Source organism: Sphaerodactylus townsendi, linkage group LG03 (assembly GCF_021028975.2).
Source record: "Sphaerodactylus townsendi isolate TG3544 linkage group LG03, MPM_Stown_v2.3, whole genome shotgun sequence".
Classification (NCBI taxonomy): Eukaryota; Metazoa; Chordata; class Lepidosauria; order Squamata; family Sphaerodactylidae; genus Sphaerodactylus; species Sphaerodactylus townsendi.
In genome coordinates, this window is record NC_059427.1 from 132,081,852 (window position 1) to 132,106,033 (window position 24,182).

Sequence of the window (24,182 nt, forward strand, 5' to 3'; positions counted from 1 at the left end):
GTGGCAATAATTTGCTGGATGTTATTTCCCATGGCTTGTTACTACAACCCTCCAACAGGAAGCTAGTGGTTGTGCTTTGAAATTCACTAGGTAGCAGTAATCAAATATGTTCACCCATTTTGAGTAGAACAAGCTCTTTTGAGTTGAGATAAACTGATAGGCTAATCCTTACAAGTGGCACAGCATCTGCTTGGAAAGCAGAAGATTCCAGGTTCAGTCCCTAGCATCTCCAGCTAAAAAGGATTAGTAGGTAGGTTAAGAGAAGGTCTTCTGTCCAAAACCTTGGTGAACTGCTGCCAGTCTCAGTAGATGACGCCACCTCATGCTCAGCAGCAGTGGACCTGGTGTCATCCATGGCGATGCTAGGACTCTCCCTATTAAACACCAGCGCCACTTATGAGGCTGGTCACACATTGGATCTGGTTTGGGGGGCAGGAGTGAATATGGTCGTATCCTCTGTTAGCAGAGTGCCATGGTCCAACCATTTTGCCCTGAAGGTCCGGGTGGATTCGCCGCACCAACCCTGTCTAGGCGACGGACTTATTTATGTCCGCCCGCGGAGACTTATGGAACCAGTTGGGTTCCTGAATGCTCTGCGGGACCCTGGGCCCCCTGGCACACTCGATGAGCAGGTGATAGACTGGAACTCCAGACTCTCCAATGCCATCGAGGAAATTGCTCCCAAGCACCCTCTGCGCCTCTGCTCCTTGGTATACCGAGGAGCTACGCCAAATGAAACGAGAACTCAGACGGCTAGAGTGAGCGTGGAGGAAGTCTTGCGACGAAGTGGCGCGAACAACTTATAGGACGTTTATGAAGGCCTATGAGTTGGCGATAAAGAGGACGAAGAGTGCCTATTTCTCGTCCTCTCTCACATCTGCTAGCTCCCGTCCAGCACAACTATTTCGGATTGTTCGATCCCTCACCTCTCTGGTGGAGGGGTCTACAAATTCTCAATTGGCTATCGGCTGTGAGGCATTTCAGAGCTTATTTGTGGATAAAGTCGCGTCACTCCACCGGGACCTTCCAGCCACAGTTGATACAGTAAGGGAACTCGAGGCTCCCTCGCCGTCTTCGGGTCCAAGCTTGGACCGGTTTTCCCTACTCTGCGAGCCTGATGTTGACAGGGTCCTAGCTGCTGTTAGGCCTACTACCTGTCCTCTGGATCCGTGCCCCTCCTGGCTGATAAAAGCTTGCCGGGAGGAGTTATGACCCCACCTGTTGAATATAGTTAACTGCTCTCTTGAGCAAGGAGTGTTTCTGGGTGGGTTGAAGGAGGCAGTGGTCCGCCCACTCTTGAAAAGACCATCTTTAGATCCTGGTGATCTGGCCAATTACCGCCCCATTTCGAATTTGTCGTTTCTGGGGAAGGTAATTGAGAGAGTGGTGCTGGCGCAGCTTCAGGGCTTCCTGGAGGATACATCGGTGCTCAATCCCTTCCAGTCCGGCTTCCATGCTGGGCATGGGATGGAGACCGCCCTCATTGCCATCACAGATACACTCCGCATGCAGCTAGACCGAGGCGAATCGGCGCTGCTGGTGCAGCTTGATCTCACAGCAGCGTTTGATATGGTCGATCACGACCTTTTGATCCACCGCCTGGCTGCCTCTGGGATACGGGGCATTGTCCTTCAGTGGATTGCCTCGTTTCTCCAGGGTCGGGGTCAGCAGGTGTGGTGTGGGGATGAGGCTTCCCATAGGGCCCCACTTAGTTGTGGGATCCCTCAGGGGGTCTTGCTTTCCCCGCTTTTATTTAACATCTACATGCGACCCCTTGCTCAACTGGTGCGGAGTTTTGGGCTGGTTTGTCACCAATATGCGGATGACACCCAGCTCATTCTGTTGATGGAGAGGGGGGCGGCCTCTTCCCCTGCAGCTCTGCAGTACTGTTTGGAGTCGGTCGCTGGTTGGTTGAGGCAGAGTAGGTTAAAACTTAATCCAACGAAGACCGAGGTCCTCTGGCTGGGCCGAGGGGAGAGACCGAGGGAATTCCAGCCGCCTGTTTTGGAGGGGGTTGCGTTGGCCCCGATGTCCCTGGCTTGCAGCCTGGGGGTTCGCCTGGACTCTTCATTATCAATGGAGGCCCAGGTGGCCCATATTACCCGGGTTGCATTTTTTCATCTTCGCCAGGCATGGCGGCTGGCTCCCTATCTCTCCCAGTCCGACCTGGCCACTGTGATCCATGCGACAGTCACCTCGAGGTTGGATTACTGTAACTTGCTCTACGCAGGCCTTCCCTTGCGACTGATCCGGAAGCTGAAGCTGGTCCAGAATGCAGCGGCCTGGCTGTTGACAGGTGGTGATTATCTAGATCATATCACCCCTGTGCTATGCCGTTTGCACTAGCTCCCAGTGGAGTTCCGGATCGTTTTCAAGGTGTTGGTATTGACCTTTAAGGCCTTACGTGGCATGGCGCCTTCATACCTACGGGACTGCATCACCCATTATGTCCCACATAGGCCGCTGCAGTCAACTGCGGCAGAACTGCTGGTGATCCCTGGCCCTGCGACAATGCGGCTGGCCTCGACCCGGGCCAGGGCCTTTACGGCTCTGGCCCCTGCCTGGTGGAATGCTCTACCTCCAGCTGTCCGGGCCCTGTGGGACCTTGGTGAATTCTGCAGGGCCTGTAAGATGGAGCTATTCCACCGGGCTTTTGGAGGGGCTGGCCACGGTTCTATTGCCCCCCACTGAAACCGGAACTAAGCTGCCTTTTCCATCTTGGTAGGGCCCTGATTCCATCCTGGGCCCTGCCTCTCCTCCCTTCTCCTTTGGCCTTTAGACCGGGCGCCTGTGTGTGTGTTTTTACACAACCTTTGTTGTTTAATCTGTATTTATTGTTTTAATTGCTGCTGAATTTTAATGAGTTAGATTTTATGTTATATTGATTTACTGTTCTGGAAACAGTCATGTTGTGAGCCGCCTCGAGCCCTTCGGGGTTGAGGGGCCTATAAATTTAATAAATAAATAAATAAATAAATAAATAAATAAATAATGTCAACCTTAATGGACCAATAATCTGATTCAGTATAAGGCAGGTTCATGTATGAAGGCACATAGCTTCTACCCACTACCACTACCAGCTATGGGAAGAAGCACCTCTTGCAAGCTATATTTTTTAATTTGGGTGTGTTAGTGTATAGGATGTGTATAGTGTATGTGTATAGAGTATAGGGTGTGTTCGTGCGGAAAGGGCCAGTTTCTGTAGCTTGAGGGGAAGACAGGGCACTTGAATCTATAAAAATTACAGATTATGGTAAAAGTGTTAATCCATAGACGGGATCTGCAGAATCTTTAATTTGAAAATATATGCAGTGCATAATTACAGTTATATATCCAATTAAGTATCCAGTTATATATCCAATTATGAGCAAATCTGTTTCAATTCTTGTCCAAACAATTAACGTAAAATAATTTTCTGTCAATACTAACATCAGGAAATTCTTTTTCCTCTTGTATTAAGACATAGTCTAAGAAGAGTGTATTAAAGATACAGGTACTACTCCACTGGTATTTACAGTGACCCTTCATGTGCCCTGTTCCTTTTCACCCCTACTGGAGATAATGGTACATTCTAGGCGTGCCCGTGCAAAGTCTTTTCAAGTGCTGGGAGCTTGTTTAACAATGTCGAGTTTGTTTGCCAGAGAACAAGTCTGACTCGTCTGAGCCAATTATGCCCACAAGGAGAAATACACAGGAAGAATCAGAGTTTGTCTGCAGGACCTGCCCCTAGACAGGAGAGTGAAATGCATGAGTGCGATATGCTACATTGCTAGCAATAGTTTTTAAATCACTTGTTTTGTTGTTTTAATTTCAGTAACATTTGACTGCAGACTCATTAAAGGTTTGGCACATTTTCATAAATTACTTCCTTTTTCTAGAGATTCTTCTATTTTTCCTTGATGAGCATGGCCTCCTGCATCTGTTGCTGTTTTCCCTGTGAGTCAGAGTCTCCAAGCGAGGTAAGAGATCAACTGTTTAAATTAAACAGCAAAGTTTTTTAAAAAGCAAAACCATATGAAGCTTAGCACTCATCAGTCAGTTCAAATATGAAAAGTAGCTGGGGCAGCCTGGTTTGTTGCGCAAAGATCAAGGTGACAGCTGTCTGTCTATGAGGTAATCATGACTTCTGAGCTGAGAAAAGGGAAATTTAGAGGAGCCCCATGCACTTCATAAACATTGCAGTAGGACAAGTCGGGGGTATAGATTCAGATGCTTTCTTGGAGGCACATGACAGGCCTAGGTTGTGTTGGGCCCTTTTCATTTGTAATAGATCCACATACTCATAACGATAGTAGTGGTTATAGTAGTAGCTTAGAAGTTTTAGCACCAGAATAAGGCATCAAATGTATAGATAAAAGAAAGGTTAAAACGAAGTGGCCTTGAGGTCATCAATTAATACATGAATTCTGTACTATAATATCACATACTATGGGGTGTTGTGCTGTGCGGGTGATAATGATGAAGCTTCCATTGAGGATAGCCCTGATATCAGAGAGGAGCAAAACAGACAGCAGAATTAAGGCCTGCTGAGGATGGACATGCTGTGATTTGGGGGTCTCTGGCTGGCAGTTATGGGACAAGCAGAGGAAAAAAAGGGCTGAGTCCCTCTGTGATCTTTTATATGGTCGACCATGGAATTCTTCTGGGTCATCTGGCTGACATGGGTCAGGATTGTGTTTGCTGTGCCAGCAAAGCTCAGAAAAATTGGGGGTGAGGCTGGGGATGGAGTTTTGATGAATATGATATCATATCATGCTCTGGGAAATTCCTAGAGCCATCACCATCAACACTATTTCCCTTCCCCCATTTCACGTTCATAATTTGACTGTTCTTGGAAACCACAGGGCTTATCCGATCTGTGGCTCAGTGAGTTTAGGCCGTGGGAAAAGATGTTCATAAAGGAAACTCTGCCCTGAAGGGAATGTACACTCAATACAGGGCATACCAAAATTACATAATAGGCTAGGGTGTCTATATTGTTGCAAATGCTCTCTCCATGTGACCGCAGGTCTCTCCATGTGACCTCAGCGTGACTCCATCTCACCACAGCGTTCGATATGGTAGACCACGACCTTTTGGTCCACCGCCTCGCTGGTATCGGGGTTTGAGATTCAGCCTTAAATTGGCTGATCTCGTTCCTCCGAGATCGGGGACAGCAGGTGGCATCGGGGGGTGAGATCTCCAAGCGTCGCCCCATTATGTGTGGGGTGCCGCAAGGAGCGATACTCTCCCCGATGCTTTTTAATATCTACATGCACCCCCTGGCGAGTCTAGTTCGGAGTTTTGGGCTGCGGTGTCATCAATACGCTGATGACACCCAGCTCTTGTTCACAATGGAGGGCAGCCCGACCTCGGCCCCTGATGCTCTCCAGCGTTGTTTTGATGCTGTGGCTGGTTGGTTGAGTGCAAGTCAGCTGAAGTTGAATCCCACTAAGACGGAGGTCCTGTGGCTGGGCCGGGGGGAGTGTCCGGTGGCCTTTGGCCTGCCTACCCTTCTTGGCGAGACATTAAAATTAACTTTGTCCGCCAAGAGCCTGGGGGTGACTCTGGATCCATCTTTATCATTGGTGGTCCAGGTCACCCAGACAGCCTCTAATGAGCAGCTTTTACCACCATCTGCGGCAGGCATGGCAACTTCGGCCCCGTATCTCTCCCGTTCTGAGATCTTGGCCATCAGTGATCCATACCCACGAGTCACCTCTAGATTAGACTACTGTAACTTTCAGCTCTACACGGGGCTTACCTTTCGCCATGATCCGGAAACTAGAGGGGCACAACTTCGTACAGAATGCGGCAGCCAGACTCCTTTCTGGAGCAACAGCAAGGGACCGGATTACTCCGGTCCTATACCAACTGCACTGTGGCTGCCCGATCCCGAGTGCACCGGGTCATGTTTAAAAGTTTTTGGTTTTTGACCTTTAAAGGCCATTACGGTGGCCTTGGCCCTGCATATCCTGAAGGGACCGTCTCTCTCCCTATATCGTCTCCTTCCTAGGCCCCTCTCCGTTCATCGGAGGCGGACCTACCTGAGAGTGATCCCTGGCCCCAAGGAACCAATCGGCTGGCTCTTCTCTACAAAGGGGCCAGGGCTTGTCATACTGGCTCTGCCCCCCTACCTGAGTGGAACAGGGCTTCCCAGGTGAGATCAAGGGCCCTCGCGAGATTTACAAAGTTTCCGCAGGGTGAGGGCCTGTAAAAGCGGACTCCTGTTCCGCCTTGTGGCGTTTGTAGCCAGTCAGGATGATATCAACTGCAACAAAAAGCAAACTATCTGGCCTCCCGTGGAGTCTCATAAAAGGGGGAATAGAATAGCTGAAGCCATCTCTAGTCTAATATTTTATGTATTTTAATTAACTTATATATATGATGTTTTAACTTTTTATTTTGTTGGAAACCGCCCTGAGCCTTCGGGGAGGGCGGTATACAAATACAATAAATAAATAAATAAATAAATAAATAAATAAATAAATAAATAAATAAATAAATAAATAAATAAATAAATATGTGCAACACTTACTTCCTATCCTGATGGCAGAAATGAAATCCTTTCCCAATTCTTTAGACTATTAAATATGACAACTAGGGTTTTTTTCTGCTGTGATTTCATTGTACTGATGAAGGAATCTTAAAATATAGTTAGAAGGTGGTCGTAATTGCTCAAGGATTGTTCTGACATCCCCAAACCTCAGGACCAATTTTGTAATTATTTTTAGACAATCAGAATTCAGTCTTGCACAAGTGATAACTGCTAATATAAGTTATAAATACATTGCTCTGTTCACAGAGAGAGCCCCTGAATACACAGCGTTCTAGACAACATCATCAGGACACCAGACAAGGTAGGAATCTGAATGATCTATTATTTAATTTCTTTGTTTTATAAATGATCAAGAGGATAACTATTCAGCCCAAATAGAGCCATACCATATATACTCCAGCTTTCATAGTTAAAACAAAATAATAATCTATTATTATTTGGCACAACCATGGCACAACAGGGACCCAACAAAGCAAGCAAGGCTACTGTACAGCTGGGACTAGCCCTGTGCTAGCTGGTGGCACAGCTAGAAGGCCTGGGGAGGCGGGACTGGAACCCTGGGTGCCACTCCCAATGGTCACATGGAGAGAGCATTGCATGCCCCTCACAACTGCACCACTTCCCTGGACTCTCTGCAGGGTGAAGTTGAACGTGACCAGTAGGGATGGCCCTGCCCCCAAGTTCTTTGTGGAGCTGGGAGCAGGGTCAGCTGGGCTCACCCCCACTCCCAAACATCACATGGAGTTTGGAAGTGGAGAGGACCTGTTTGAGCTGGCTTCAGGTGGCCCTGGTCTAGCTTTAAACTGCAGGCTTCAAGTTTAAAGTGCGACCCTAGCCTCACTGAGGCCAAGTTCAAACTGAGCCTCTGAGCTCAAGGCTCCAGCTTCATACTGTTGGCTTCAGCTCCAAGCTCCACAACTGATCAGGTGGAACTTGGGGGGTGGGTGCCAACAGTATAAAGCTGGTGCTGGTGAGCTCGGAGGCTCAGTTCAATCCTGACCTCAGCAAGATTTGGGTGAAGCTTCACATTGCAGACTTGAAGCCTGCAGTTTGGAGTTGGATCCAGGCCACCTGAAACCACATGGAACTTGGGGACAGGGCCAGCCCTACTGTGCCCCTTTCAAAACTCGAGGGGGGCAGCACTCAAGGGACCCCTGGGTTCCATTCTCCATAATTACTATGCCCCCTGAGCTAGTGGCCATTGCACAGTTCAGTCAGACTTTTCCTATGGAGGGAATCCCAGTGGTAGGAAGGAAGGAAATCTGAAGATGGCGAATAAAGGAAAGTTGGCTGATGGGTGAGAAGGGGAAAAGGTAGTAGGAAAAGGAGAGAAACTATGGTGGCTGCCAGGGAAGTGAATGAAAAAATAGTGGAGGAAGGGGATACAGGGAAAACAAGCTACTTGCCTGGAGCCTTTGTGGGTCCCCTGCTCATTTACATTTATATTATATCAGAAAACAGAATCCGATTGCTTATCTTACTGCAAAAGAGATTAGAATTAATAGTTGCTCTGTCTTTGACAAAGAGAAAAACTGAAAGTTGTTTTCCCCCCCAGAAACAAGATTTTTAAAAAACGTTCTCAGAATTCATTTAGCAGAAGAGGTTCCTACTGGAACCATGCTTTGTACAAAAAAAACCAAAAACCAACCCCCTGACTAGACTTTTCTTTTATACTCTCTTATTTTTCTTACTTTCTCCGTTTTAAAAAAGGTACAAATAAAAACCCTCTCTGACATCTTCTGGAAATGCTACTAGCAAATGGGTCAAAAATTCCATAGCTTGGAAAGATGCAATTAAGTTGTATAGCTTTGCAAAATATAATCTAGTCCAAATTGTGTTGTCATGGAACTACTAGGGCGATCTTTCAGTTGGATAATACTAAGTAGGGCTCTCATGCTTATTCTGATGAAATTTTCTGGATATGATGGCTGTGATTTCTCAAAACTGACTGATTTAACTGATTTAAACTGTTTCCATTAAATCAACAGGCTCTGAAATTTCTTGGGTTGTACTTTAAAACTTCAGCCTACATAGCCATAGCATGCACACCCACTCCCACACCCACAGAGATATCAGAAATATTATATGGATTAAACCTGGTTTTTTTAAATGGATGGTCTGTACTGTCAAGCTATACGCTCAGATTTTAAATGTGGGTTGCAACTGAGGCAGCAGATTGGCTACCACCATTTTGCAAGTATCACCCTGGCTCGCAACATGGCCAGTGTTCCTGTTGTCTGGTTTTCTTTGCCCACTTATCAACCATGCCAAGTATTATCAAGCCCCAACACTCTTTCCCAATGTGCTGCACAAGCAGCTAAAGATTTGGTTGATGCTGCTCAGCACTAAGGGTATTCTCTCTACAATTCATTTTGCCAGTCCAGTGAACGATAGGAAGTTTTAGAAACAGCCCTTCATTGTTAGATGCTGTGGAAAACTTCCTAATTAATCCTGTGGCAACCTGTCCTATTTCTGCCATCCCTAGTGACAGCCTAACCAATCACAAGACAAGGGACACCTATAATACCACACCTCAAGAATAACATGAATCAGGCAAAAATTATCCCAACTGGTATCAGTTCTAGGTCCCTAATAACAACTAGTCAATCTCATGTCACTGCAAGTGGGAAAGCAGGTGGATCAGCCACACACCATAGCAATAACCTCCGTGGAAAATGTAGAATCTACTTAAAAATTTCTGGCTGCTAAAAGGATTAAAACATTCAACTTTTGAAGGTTTTTTTTAAACTGAGATAGTCAAGGCCCATTTTCTGTGAGGAAGACCTTGGTGTTTTCTGGACCGACATCATATCCTGGGATAGACCCGGGATCATACATCCCAGGTTGCTTTTATCTTGGTTTCTCCCTTCACACGACTGTCCATTTCTGTGGAGGAGACGAGTTGAGACCTGAATGAAATATTCCATTTTGTTTTGCACAAGCCTGGGACTTCTGTATTCACATTGCAAGTGTCCCACATTCTGATTGGCTATTGTTTTTGAGTGGCATCTGCAAGCACCTATCACCATGCTCGGTGTACCGCATTCTGATTGGCTGTTGTTTTTGAGTGGCAGTATCTCACAAGACCATAAGAGCATTGTAATCTCCTCTTGTCTGTGAAACGGCAGCATTTCTAGTCAAGTGATCAGCCACCTTAGTTAAAGCCAATATTCAGGGGATTTTGGGATCAGTATTAATACTGACTGAAATACTGTGTCAGCCACATTTTGTAAACATATAGTAAGTACAGTAATGAGCTTGCTCAGTATCCCGTGTTCTGATTGGCTGTTGTTTTTGAGTGGCAGCTGCAAGCACCTATCAGCATTCTTGGTGTCCCACGTTCTAATTGGCTGTTGTTTTTGAGTGGCAGCTTGAATGAACATCAGGTGGAGAGATCAGGAGGCTAGGTGAGAAAAATAAATCAGCTGTGCTCCTGATTGGTTTTTGCATTGTAGCAGGCTCTAGCAGGCTCACCCTGGGATTTTTAAAAGGAACCTCCAATTTGGCGAGTTTTGAAAATCCTGGGATAAGGAAAATATTGCAAGGAAGCCCTGATTTAGGACCCGAAGCCATGCAAGAATCATGCACAAACTGGGATGTTTCACCTCCCCATCCCAGGATATTAGGACCATGGGGGAAATGCCCTTGTGTTACTCCATCCTCAAAGTTCACTTCTTTACCTGTTCTTGATAGTTTCAGGTATTGACTCAAAGACCCTGTGATTTCTGCATTGCTCTTTTCCTGATTTTTTATTAAGAGGCAGGTTGTTGTGAGCTTCTTTCTTTCCATCTTTCTAGATCTCACAAGCAAAGGGGAGATCTTCTTTAAACGGGTCAATGTGCCTGACATTGATACAATGTTTGCTGATATTGCCAAGACCTTCAACAAGAAGCAAGTGGATTATTTGGCTATCAAAGAAGCCATCCAGGGCCTGAAAGAGATTTATTCCTGTTCACCAGCATGTAGTCTTTCTATATGCATAGAGAAGATACAGCAGAAAAACAGTAAGTTGATAGGGGAAATGAAGTCAAAGCAGATCTAGTGCTATAATAGACAAGTTTTAAACAGTCTATTCAGCCCTAGGACCTACGCATACATATGGTTGCAAAATTCTGTGGTCTTCTCATTCCCGGAATTCTCAGAAACTTTAGACCTAACTCATGAAAGAGGACCAGGCAGAAGCATCTTTCTCTGGATAAATGTTGTTACATTCCTAGTTCTTCCATTAATAAGAGGGTTCTGTAAGTTAGGCTGACTTTTGGAGATGAAGATGCATAGACTTATAACCTACGAAGATAGAAGCAAATGTGATTCAGTGGCTGAGACTACCAGAAGCTGGGAACAGATTTAACCCTTGAGTTGTTCCTCTTTACATTCTTAGTATGAGTGAAAGCCCTAACTAATCTTATCAGATTCCAGAAGTTAAGCAGGGTTGGCTCTGGTTGGTACTTGAAAGGAAGACCAAGGTTGCTACACACAGGACCTTTCTGCACTAGTCAACTAAAACATTTACAAAACATTCTCAGTTACCTCCCACCTTTACCACAATATTTGATTGCACTCACCCCTTCGAAATGATTCATGGCCACCATGAGGTGTTTTCCCAACTTTCCCTTTCTAAAAGGTTCAGGTAGAGAAAAAACACTTTCATGTTCTGGTGGTAGGCATCATTGGCTGCTAGATACATTGGGAGTGTTACTTCATTGTATTTTGAATGATACTCATGCTGTACTGTTCTAGGATAATAATGCTATCTGGGAGACAAGATAGCAAATGTAATTTATGTGTTATAACTTATAACACAAGTTTTAGGCAGCTGACATCTTAGTTCTTTAAGTGGCTTAGATGATGCCCAGTGTTACATTGTGTTGTGCTAGCTTTTCTAGCACATGTGTCACTGCTAAAATTTAAAACTGGGGAATCTCCATGTGCAGAAATTTTGAGGCTCCCTTTCATGACTGGATTAATTCAGCTTCCTGATTTTCTGCCTCACTAAGTCATCAAGATGCTAAGGTTTTAGATTTTCTTTTTCTGTAGACTAACCTCCTGATTGGGTTGCATACTGCAGTGAAATGCACTATCCAGTGGGCCCTTGTATTTTTTCCCACTCCTTAGATTTTACCTTCCTGTGTATTATTTATTCACGTGCCTTTAAATCCAATCCTTCCTATGTAATGCCAGCTTTCCAAACTCATGCCAAAAAAAACCCAACAAAGCACTCTTCAGAAAGAAGAGCCAAGCGCTGGTGAAGCAAACAATAAGACAGACAAGAGGGCAATGTGAAAGGAGATTAGATCAGAATTCGTTAGACTTATCCAATACCTGAACTTTTTGTGTTGAATGAGTAACAGGAAAAAGCCATAGGATTAAGGGTCAAATTTACCCAAGTGGCTTCTCTGAGGAGCATGCCAGAGGGACTGTACTGGGGATTTGTTTCTTACAAGCAAGTGGCAAGGCTAATCTTGGCTTAATATTGTCAAATGACTCCATTACATCACACAGAACACACATATATGTACTTATACAACTTTGTCACTGATAAGCAAAGTGGAAATAATCAGATTTCATGGCACACTGATAGCTTTGACAGCTAGCTTCTCTTGGGAGCGTTGTTGTTTCAAGGGTTTAGTTTTGTCAAGATTAAAACAATTAGCCCCCTCTCTTGGACTCCCAGAAATGGGATCTTAATCACTCCTCTGCCTTACAGGTGATTTTGGTGTGCAGGTGCATATGGAGGGGTACAGGTTTTGGCTGACTACAAAGAAGAAAGAGGTGCCTGAGAAACTGGAACAAGCTCTGCGGCAGGTGGGGGAACTCAACCGTGCCACCATAGGAGTCATCAGTACAGAAACACAACTCCAGGAAATGATCTGCTCAGTGCTCCAGAGCCAGGATAAGATGGAAGAGAGAGTAAAAGATGCAAACCTCGAGTACCTCGATTGGATCCGGCTACACGGCAACCTGAGAGAAAATATTGACAAAATAAGTCTGGTCAAACAGCAGTCAAAGAAATATGTGGAAGAAGCCAATATTGTGCTGAGTGAAATGTCCAAATCTGCAAACTTGACTTTCTAAAAAATAGTGGAGAATTATATTGCCCTTTCATAACCAACAATGAATTAAGGGGCTTGCTCTGGAAAATCTCCTTAGGTAATTTGATATACTGGCTATATCAAAATTAAAACTAGCATCAAGATTTTTGGGAGGACAATCTGATATACTCACATCAGCAAAACAGTGAAAAGAAAATCCCAAATTTGGATTACATCTTGATTACCCAGAGAATCACAACTTATCTCCATTTGATAGCTTTCAATGTTTAGTAAATGGCAAGAATTAAGCATCATCCATTCTAGACAGGTGACAATTAACTTTCTGAATCACATCCACTTTTAGCAGTGAATATACGCATTGGAAAGGCAGCTTCCAAAGCCATTTTCTAGAAGCTAGAGTATGACTATACAGTGGAACCTCGGTTTTCGTTGGTAATCCGTCTGAAAAGAACCGAAACTGATGAAAACCGAGGCAAACTTTTCCTTAGGAATCAATGTAAATCCAATTAATCCGTTCTCGGCACTCCAAGAAACATACCAAAAACACATTTTTGGTGAATAAATAAAGTGTTTAATGCTGAAAACAGTAACAAACAATAACACTAGGACCAGCTTCAGAGCCAGTGGACCAATGTCGTACCAGAAAGCTGTCCAAAGAGGTCTGTTTCTGATGCCTCTTTAAGATTTGTCTGAAATGGGGCAAGATATTGTCATTAAACAAGTTGCAGACACAGCCTGCAACAGCTTTGTCCGGGTGATTTTTCTCCACAAACCCCTGCACCTTATTGCAAATCGATGAAAACTGAGGCAAATCGATGAAAACCGAGATAAATTTTTCACTGAAAAAATCAATGAAAACCGAAACCAATGAAAACCGAAGGCAATGAAAACCAAGATTCCACTTGATTATTGGCTCAGGTTACTTTTTCTCCCATTTGGCCTTGCCTCTTTGACTACGAATGACAACTTTCAATCTATATGGAAGCAGGCAGTAATAACTGAAACCCTAACTTTCGGTCTTTCTCCACAACTCTTATTCAGCATGAGCTATGAAACTGCTAAATAAGCAGTTAAATAGCATGCGGCAGATGCAGAGCACCAATTGGACTTATCTGGGTATCCAGCCTTTATTATAAGTGAATCTAATAGGTATTCTATGTCTTCTAAGGCATATCTAATCTTGAAGTACCTAAACAATGGAGAGCTTTTACTCTGGTTCAGTACCAGGCCCTTCCCCCAGCTGTGCTAGAAGACTAATACAGGAAGATTCCCTATCTGGAGAAAAAATGTCCCGGGGCATCTGGACACACACAAAAAGTAGAACATATGCCTTTCCACTGTCGGTATCATTTAAAAAAATACATGCATAATTTTTATTTCACTACTGTAGTGTAGATTCCCAGGCCATACTGAACAATTTTATATTTCCATGTTGCTTACCAATACCAATCCTGGCATAATATACAGTCTGGCCAAGTTCTGTGTAGCAACACTTGAAGTACATTGCAGTATGATCTGTACAATAAAGCAGGCTTAATGACCTGATAGCTATAGCCTTCCATTTACCAATATTGTTTATTATGTCTATTTCCCTTGTACAGTTTTAAAAGTTTTTATTCCCCTTTATTCCTCTTTTCATTCTGTTTTCTTTATATTCCCTTACCCTTTGTGCTTCCAGCTTCCTTTTGTTAGTAGGTTTTGCTTTTATTTCCTTATAAATAGATATCTACAGTTTTAATGTGCTTTATCCTTTAATATGTTTTATCCTTAATTTTATTTATCTTATGCTGGTCTGTGACTGTAATAAAGATTGGCTTGACTTGATCTTGATTTATACTTCACTTTTAATCACACTTTTTTCCTCCAATCGAGAAATTTTTCTATGATTTAGTGCATATGATGTTTGCCATACATACACTCAGAGGTGGGATACAACCAGTTCTCACCACTTCTTTAGAAGTGGTTACTAATTTTTTCTGAGTGCCGAGAAGGGGTTACTAAAGCAACCTCCCTGCCCAATAGGGACTGGAGGTGCGTGTGTGCAGCGGCGCCACTGTTTGAATCCCACCACCATCAGAACCTGTTATTAAAATTTTTGGATCCCACCACTGCATATACTGTGTGTTTCATAGATATAAAGTGGAGGGGACTGTACAAAAGCTGTGGCTGTGAATCTCAAATTCTCAGTCTTAAGAAAGTTTTTAGCTATGCTTAAAGGAAACTGATTAATATTTTAAGTAGGGATAGTTATAAGCACCTCCTGGGCTGAATTTCTCCCTGGACTTAGAGGTTTCATATTACTGGAAACCTACAGAATCCAGGTTCTTCCAGACCTGTATTTCTGAAATACACATACAAAAAGAAATCTAAACACAAATTAGTTCCTTCAACTTTTTTTAAAAAAAGTTTAATGTTGCCGAAGAGTCCAAACTGCAGTCTTGTGCAACATAACACCTTCCATAATTTTATTGTTAATTTTTTTAGTGTACAAAGCTGTTGTTTATCCACTTCTATAAAAGTTTTTTTTTTAAAAAACCAACCTTATAATTGCTTTAAAACTAATGGGGGTGACTCAGAATACACTGCACTTGTATTTTTGTGTTGCCCTAAAAAAAACCTTTTTCTTTCAGGGAATCCATTTTTGGCCCTCAATTCTTCATTCTTGCTGGAAAATGATTAGTCTAGTTGTCTAATCTAGTTGCCACACACCAGTGAGAGACTGGGGGGATATGGGAGAGGGTAGTTGTTGGTTTCAGTGAGATGTTAGTCCTCTCTAAGGCTGTTTCTGCAAGGGCCAAAAAAGCCGGTAAAAGGATGGTAGAAACAGTGTTATAGGCAGAGACTTCGCACGGCTGTCGCTGCAGAAACAACACTGCAGCGATGCTGCAACGCTCCAGTGAGCCCACAATGGTTTATTAGAATATCACTCTCCGAGCATGTCTTTTCAACAACGGCGCTCCGCAGTCAGCATCGTGCGAAGCGCTCACCAGGAATTGGTGCTGCAGAGCCCCCCACAATGGTGGCCCACACTGGCCAATCCTGCAAGAGATGTATCTGAAAATATCTGAAAAATGGTGGCCCACACTGGCCAATCCTGGTGCCGAACTACCCTGGGGAAAAAAGAACGCCGTTTGCAAAGTGCAGCCATGCAAAGTGCCTGGGTTTAGCCGATGGCACAATGCTGTAATTGGCTGTGCAGAAAAGGACTAAGACTCTAAAACCATAGAGTTTCTGATGATTATTAGAGAAGACTGACAACTTTTGAACTACAGGACTACTTTTTGAACTGCTTGGACTGGCAGCAGAAAACAGGAGCTAGAGATGGGGAAATTCCCCATCCTCAAGGGAGACGAACAATCTTGCAACCAGAACTAAACTCAAAACAAAAAAAATTGCAAAAAGAAAATTGGTTTTCAGACCCAAGAAGGCTTCTGCAAGAGATGTATCTGAAAATATTATATTTGACTCAGACAGGGGCCATTGCTAAAACATCTGTGTTGCATTAAAAAAGTACCAGGTTCCCTGGCATCTCTAGTTAAAAAGATCAAGTAGTAAGTCATGAAAAATCTCTTGCTGAGACTCAGGAAAACCTCTACCAGATGGAGTAGAGAACACCTATGAGTGTTTGGCATCGTTTCAGTTTTCCACCCCTCCTTGCCTTCCCTGACCTACACAGGAACTGTTCTGCCCACTTTTGGGGACCAGCATTTCAAGGAGATCAGTGGGGCTCCTTTAAAAAAAACTGTATGTCTATCACAGGAGCAATAAGAACATAAGAACTAGCCTGCTGGATCAGACCAGAGTCCATCTAGTCCAGAACTCTGCTACTCGCAGTGGCCCACCAGGTGCCCTTGGGAGCTATCATGCAGGATGTGAAAGCAATGGCCTTCTGCTGCTGTTATTCCCAAGCACCTGGTCTGTTAAGGCATTTGCAACCTCAGATCAAGGAGGATCAAGACTGGTAGCCATAGATCGACTTCTCCATAAATTTGTCCAAGCCCCTTTTAAAGCTATCCAGGTTAGTGGCCATCACCACCTCCTGTGGCAGCATATTCCAAACACCAATCACATGTTGCATGAAAAAAATGTTTCCTTTTATTAATCCTAATTCTTCCCCTCCCCCCCCCCAGCATTTTCAATGTATGCCCCCTGGTTTTAGTATTGTGAGAAAGAGAGAAAAATTTCTCTCTGTCAACATTTTCTACCCCATGCATAATTGTATAGACTTCAATCATATTCCCCCCTCAGATGTCTCCTCTCCAAACTAAAGAGTCCCAAACATTGCAGTCTCTCCTCATAAGGAAGGTGCCCCAATCCCTCAATCATCCTCATTGCCCTTCTCTGCACTTAGTGCATAGTGCATGGACTATTGAACCTCCCTCCCCAAAATAAGGTGGTAGGCAACCTCCCCAAACAGAGGTTGCAGAAACTCCCAGGAAGCAGGGGGCAGACAAAGTAGCAGCTCAGCTCAGCAGGAATCAACAGAGAAATTCCTCACATGTGAATTAAGAAACATGAGGAAACTAAGGGGCAAACAGCCCTGAGTAACTACTGCATGCATCAATGGCCTGAAACTGTACCTTTCTTGTATTAGGTACACAATGCAGTCATCCTTGAAGCATTGTAGAGGAACTTTTAAAAAAATACAATGTCAGTCTTTTCTGAGTATGCATCATTTTCTTTAGATTTGCTGACTACCTTAATGTTCTTGTGATCACTTCATTGAACTGAGTCTGAATTAAAAGAACTGAAGGCCCCAGAGCTGCCCAGACCTTCTAGAAAATGAATATTACATGGAAATATTTGGATTTTTTTATTGGCATCATTAAAGACCACCGGCTCTCTAGATCCCACCTGGCCTAATTAGTCATCCTCCAGGCAATTTTTCTGCTATTTAAAAGTTAGTAAAACCTTACCTCCTCAGCTCTTCTTCATAATCATAAACATTTCTGGCCTAACCCCTTTACTTACCATGTTGAGTAGACATGTTCCTGTATAACAGCTGTCCACCCAGAAGCTCACAGGCCAGCAGCTTATTACTTGGCAGGATAGCTGAGCCAAATCTCATAAAGCAGAGCAGGCTGGAACAGTTTCCCATGTCCACAGCCAAGAAACAAGTTGCATGTGACACACCCCACCCCTTCATTGTGACTGTGGTGTTAAGTCTTCCAGAAAAGGAAAGGTTTATAAGACTGGGAAAACAATAAAGGAAGGCTGATTAGAAAACATATTCCCCATAGTTTAGCTTTTTCTTGGAAAGCCTAGAAAATTTTAGCTCTATTAGCCTCTCTCTGATGCCTTTTTTGCTTCTTCGCAGTCAATACTTTGCATTGTGGAAACACCTCATGTATCCCCAGCCACAATTAAAATAGTTTGCCAGTTTTTCAATGGAAATCATAACAGGAAAGTGGGAATCTCTAATAAAACTTTCAGCATCCTCATCAGACTACAGTTTCCAGGATTCTTTGGGAAATTTCATGACAATTTATTTAGTGTAAAATTGATATAAATCTGTTAACTAGTTGTCACAGTTGCCAACATCCAGTAGCACAAGAGCTAAGGAGAAGAAACTCCTCCATTTTCCCTGTGAATTCCTTTTTCTTTGAAATCTGCATGGTAATTTGTGTTGTAGGTGTACTACCCTGTTTTCCCGAATATAAGACATCCCCTGAGAATAAGACGTAGTAGAGGTTTTGCTGAAGTGCGAAATATAAGGCATCCCCCAAAAGTAAGATGTAGCAAAGTTTTTGTTTGGAAGCCTGCCCGACGAATACAACACAGAAAAAATAAGACATCCCCTGAAAATAAGACATAGCGCATCTTTGAGAGCAAAACATAATATAAGACACTGTCTTATTTTCGGGGAAACACGGTAGTTTTCCAAAACATCCCTAGCACACTGCTGGTTCTTCTTAATAAATGATAAATAACAGCAGACCAACAGACAACTTGATTTAATCTCACATTTGCAGTTGTACAGCCACAAACTCATCAGTAGCATATGGAAAAGGACCACAAATTTTGCTATGGAATTATGCAACCCCTCCATTTCAATCTAAACCTTCCCATTTCAATTTCACATCTCCCTTGCACAAATTAAACTGTGGTCCTTTCTGCACAGCACAAATAAGACATCCGGGGGACATCTGAAAAAAAAGCCGCCTCCGACACTATTTTTGTCCAGATAGCAAGGACAAAAAAAAGGTTTTAGAGGAGAAAGAGGCTTTCCCCCCAACCGCCATTTCCTCCTGCCTGAGTTTAATGCTCAAGTGCAGACATGATTTCAGAATTCATGACGATTTTCACATCATGTCTGTGTGTCTTTGAAGACAGTTCACAGAAATAAAAAGGGGGAAAGTATATATTGCTGGAATTGGCAGGACAAGCTGAGTACAACAATGTACTTTTTGAGGTGAAAAGGCATCCTGCAGAAGCATCTGCAGAGCAAATGTCCTAGGGAAACCTTCAGCAAATGGCTGCAGACACGGGGAATCATGGCAGCACCATAAAACACTGAGTGTGAGCAGGAGAGGAAACTGACAGAGAGAGCTTTAAAGGTTGGGCAGAAAAAATAAGACATCTCCTAAACTCCTGTGCTTTGCACAGCAAGCAGGAGATAACTTGCAGACAACTTCAGGAAAAAAGGTCCACATTTTAGCGACTACCAAAAAAGATGCCTTGAGTTGCAATAAGGCATCTTGAGGACATCTTGGGGGGAAAAGGTGGTGGAGTTCCTTCCCTAGATGCCTATTTTGTGTCCTCGTGGTTTTTATTTGTGCTGTGCAGAATAGACCTTCATTTTGTCTATATTTTCTGTGGTTTCCTGTTTTATTTCCTATTTCCTTGGACCAATTCTGTCCTATTATTTAATTTACACAATATTAATGTTATATTAGAATATAATATTTTTTCAATAGTTAGATTTCTAAACCGCCCTCCCGCGAAGGACTCAGATAACAGTGAAGTTGGAGACTGGCACTGTGAACAGGAAGGAAAGAATTTTACACAAATCTGAGAAGGACACTAGGTTTGCACAAAAATGTGAGGTCTAGAAGGAAGGAAGGAAGGAAGGAAGGAAGGAAGGAAGGAAGGAAGGAAGGAAGGAAGGAAGGAAGGAAGGAAGGAAGGAAGGAAGGAAGGAAGGAAGGACGGAAGGAAGGAAGGACGGACGGAGGGAGGGAGGGACGGACGGACGGACGGACGGAAGGACGGAAGGACGGAGTGGCATTAAAATGGTATTGAAATAGAATAAATGGTGCAAAAATATTTAAAAGAGAACAAGTTTTCGGAAATTCCAGCAATGAATACATGTTCATCACAGTGTCACCAAAAGAAAAGAAAACAGGCATATTCTACAGCATTGCTGTCCGACTCCCTGGTATAAAGATCCCAGGAAAGGAGGGAAGAGTTCACTGATATAGAAACGGCATCATCCTAACCCTGCAGAGAGAATGGTGAGTCACCTAACAACATTCGAAGTTCTCCAAGACGTTGCCCAATTCTTGTGCTTTTATTTCCCAGCACCAGTGACTTTCACCAATCAGACCACCTTCAGTCACTTGTTGTTTCCTGATCTTTTAACAGATCCCAATTATTCTTCTTTACTGTCCCTGGAGCTTTGAACTTCCTGCCAGAACTCCTCTCTTCCACTTCAGCTATCTCCTCATAGCTTCTATTTTCCTTGACACCCCCCCCCCCACACACACACACTTATCTTCATTTTCTATCCAACAAATCGGAGGAGATGAAAGTATCTCCTCCTGCTGTTGTTGTCAATGGCATCACTACCGTGTATTATTTATTGTATCCACAGAATAAAGATTCAAAACATCAGAATGCTGGTAAATACGTTACCGATGGCTGCTCTGCATATTCCTTCCCCATTTTAGTTCATGTTGCATACTTGTGGTAGCTTTCTATACCTTCCAGCATTTAGGCCATGCCACCCTGGCGATACAAGTTAGCTAGCCCGCTGCACCTTGTTTGTCCTTGCCCACACACAAGGGCTAACAGGCACCAATGCTCATCCCCCAACCTGGATGCCATACAGCAGTGTTCAGCTGATGCTGTGCAGCCCCAAAGGAATCCTCTTCCCAATTCTCCCACCTACCCAGACAATTAAATAAATTTTGTTTTGTCTTTAGATGCCCCAGGGTGTCTGGCAATTATCCCTATCTGTACCCCCACACAGTTCCTACCATCCCCAGTTATGGCAATCATGACCACATCTGTTCCTCTTTAGCCAGAACATAGGTAAAGGCCAGCCACTTATTGGTTTCTGAGTAAATATCTTTAAATGGTGGCAGTTCCTAATCTGCATGCTGCCACTGTTATGTCCCTGACAAAAATGCCAGTGATCATAAATAGTAATTTATGTCTAATCTCAGCTCAGAACAATCTACCATGTATCTTCCTATCAAATAAATTTTTATTCTGCCCTTTCTCCAAGGAACTAGAGGTCACTTATTTCTCTTCCTTTTTTATTGTGGCAACAACCTTGTTAAGGACAGTAGTCGGAGCAAGTATGACTGGCCCACTGAGTTTCATGGCAGAGACTTGAACTTGAATCTTTCAAGGCTTACAAAGTCTTGTCGGACATTATAAACTCTGTACCGCATTGGCAAAATGCATTAAGGGGCGTCTATCTGGTCCATGAACCAAATGGGATTCTGAGGGGGTGGGTTGCTAAGTCTCTGAGAAACAATAATACAAAAAAACTTCCAAGCACTGCAAAAGCAGAGAAAAAGCTGCAGCTAAGTGATATATTTCAGATCTGCAACTCAAGCACAGTGTAAGTTACTCTGGCCACTGCTGACTGTTTATTATGTTTGTCTGGTTACCCTGGGAACCAGCTCATGCCGTTTCACTCATTTTATAATGTTCCTGTAAATGTTAGGTAGGGCCGGGATTTATTATGCACTGTCAACACCTCAAATGGAACGTGCTGCTGAGCTCCACTTATTTGGCATGATGCCGTTCCTCGGCCCCTTTTTCTAAAAATTCCCATTTCCATCCACATTTTTCTGTCCATGTCTCTGTTTGCATGTATTCATCTCTGTAACAATAAATATATCCAGTGAGCTTCTCAGAAAAGTCTCTTGCGAGAGGAGAATTGATGTAGGATTGGTAGGCTATGTGTGTCAAAGGAACAAATGAATTAGCAAGAAACTCAGTTGACTGCTGTTGGGAGGAATTTCTGACTCATGTTATTTGTGAGATGTAAAATTTGAGGGGACAGAGGTGGGGGCATGTTGACTGTGAACGTATCTCATCCCTAAGCAGTACAACCCCGTAATCACCAACCCAAGGCCTCTATTGCTTCAGGAGATGAGTAAAGAAAAATTATTAAGGGTTGGAATGTGGTTTTCCTTTCCTTCAACTGTCTCAAGCATGACATAGCATATTTGACTGAAAATTAGCTGGCATAAGGTACAATAGGTCTTCTTTGGAAGAATAATTGAGCTGATACAAATAAAATAGCCAGCATAAATAAATGGTAACAAGGTGAGATCTATGCCACAATGAATTCATATGAAGAGTTTCAGAGGAAGATCCATAAAATGCCTTTTGCACTCCTTGAAGATCTTAACACTGTATAGTGTCTGATATCAGATAGAGAGAGCAAGAGAGAGTGGAAGGCAGACATACTCTGTCTATCAGTGTAATCATATGTAGCGTTATTCCAGGATAAGCCCATAAGAAGCACTGTAAGTATGCCCATGTCACTTTTCTTTTAAAAAATAGTATTAAAATGTATAGTAACTTCTTTTGATCAGTTTTAGGGATTTCTTTGTTACTTGTTTTGCTGTGCAGGAGCAGGTAGTCTATCAATTCCATATTACATGTATACTCTATGGGAATTCCCATGTAGGATAAAGGATCCATGCTACAGCAGTCAAGCCCACACTTTGGACAGGGAATTCCCCAGCCCAGCTCCCATTAGCAGCAGCTGCTCTGAGCTGCCGCTAGAGACTGTTTTTGTTTTGTTTTTTTAACTTTACAACTCCTGTTTCAATGTCATGTCACTTCTTGACAATAATTGCTAGAAACTCTATGGTGATCCCTAGCCCTACTTCGTCCATTTCCATTTTTTTTAACCAGAAGTGACATGACACTACAGCCAGCATCAAACCCCTCCCCCTGCCCCCGCATCCACAACACTCCTACCAGTCACTGGGTATTGCCTGATCCATGCTAATGCCTGCATTTAAACTATGGCTACAGACTTATATACTGCCAAGAAGTCATTTATGAAAAACCTCTACTGAGCAGTTGTTGTAAAAGTGTCATGTCCTTCCCGAGGCATCTGTGCCATAACATTTTAATGTAGTTAAAAACAAAGAACAAATCAACAGATACCCAACACATTCTAAAAATAGAATGTGTTCTTAAAGGAAAGGTGGAATTGAAGTGAGAAAAATACATAAAGAAAAAAACAAGTACTCCAAAATAACACATAAATTCAATGAGTGAACAGAAATATGTTTCAAATATAAAAAGAATAAATAGAAACTCTAGACCATCAGAAGAGGTGACTAACTGAGGCCAAAGAAGATACTTGATGGGGTCAGGTTGTTTTTCCTTGTGATTACTATTCCACAATTCTAGCTTTATTCTTCTTTGTACCTACATGATGAGGTTAAAAATGAGAGGCAGAATCTGATTCTATGGCCCATTCCCCAAACCGGTTTTTTTGAGAATCGCACTTTCACTTACTGATTGGTTCCCCACCCTGGGACATGGACAATATATACCCCAAACATTCCCTTCTCTCTGGACACAGTGTGCAACAGACTTCCCTCTGTGGCCCTTTCCCCATTTACCTTTGTCCGAGGGTTGCTGCGCACAATTCCCAGTGCGCGCAATTCCCAGCGCGCGCAATTCCTGGCGCGCGCCCCAGCTTCCCCACGACCCCGCGCTCTGTGCAGGGTCATCAAAAGGCGCCATTTCAAAAGGCACCAGGAATTACGCATGCTGAGGGGGCGTGAGAGAGGCAGCGTCAGGGCAGCTGCGTTCTCGCCGCCCCTGAAGTGGAGAGTGCAGCTGGACCCCGTGCTACTTGAGGAGAGTAGCGTGGGGCTTAAGGTAAGTGGGGAAAGGGCCAGAGATACACCTCTGAAGATGCCAGTCACAGATGCAGGCGAAACGTTAGGAACAATATCAACCAGACCACAGACCACACCGCCCGGAAAACTGACCACAACCAGTTGAATCCGGCCGTGAAAGCCTTTGACAGGAAATAAAATGTTTCTTCCATGGAGTTCTGCAGTTTTTACCCCCAAACATTTTATTTGCAGCCTCAAAACTTTTTAAAGGAATCTCCTTTAAAAATAATTGTCTTGTTGAATTATTTGAAAATGTCTTCTGTTGCTGTGCAATCTATTTACTACATTTCCCATGCTTCTCTGCTTTCCTTGAACTTCATTCTTGGCACCATCTTTGTTCCTCCTCACCTGTTTATTTACTCTCTTTTTTAATTTTAGGGAGATAATCTTCAAGGCATTGATTATAGGAGGAATGAAGAATCGTGGCAAGGAACTTTGAGGCATTGAAGCATGTAATGGCAGCCAGGAATCATTTTGAGGTGTGAG

The 24,182-nt window shown here is 43.4% G+C and overlaps 1 protein-coding gene across 2 annotated transcripts; it reads left to right on the plus strand.

Moving 5' to 3' along the window:
- Positions 1-3,648: 3,648 nt before the first annotated feature.
- Positions 3,649-13,106, plus strand: LOC125429408. Of its 2 annotated transcripts, XM_048490503.1 has the most exons (5): positions 3,649-3,751; positions 3,879-3,959; positions 6,785-6,839; positions 10,336-10,542; positions 12,246-13,106. In XM_048490503.1, the coding sequence occupies exons 2-5, from the start codon at positions 3,900-3,902 to the stop codon at positions 12,611-12,613; spliced, it is 690 nt and encodes a 229-aa protein (XP_048346460.1). In that variant the 5' UTR covers positions 3,649-3,751; positions 3,879-3,899; the 3' UTR covers positions 12,614-13,106. The 2 variants fall into 2 exon arrangements, with proteins under 2 accessions (XP_048346460.1, XP_048346459.1); XM_048490502.1 differs by having other exon boundaries at positions 3,649-3,959.
- Positions 13,107-24,182: the final 11,076 nt, after the last annotated feature.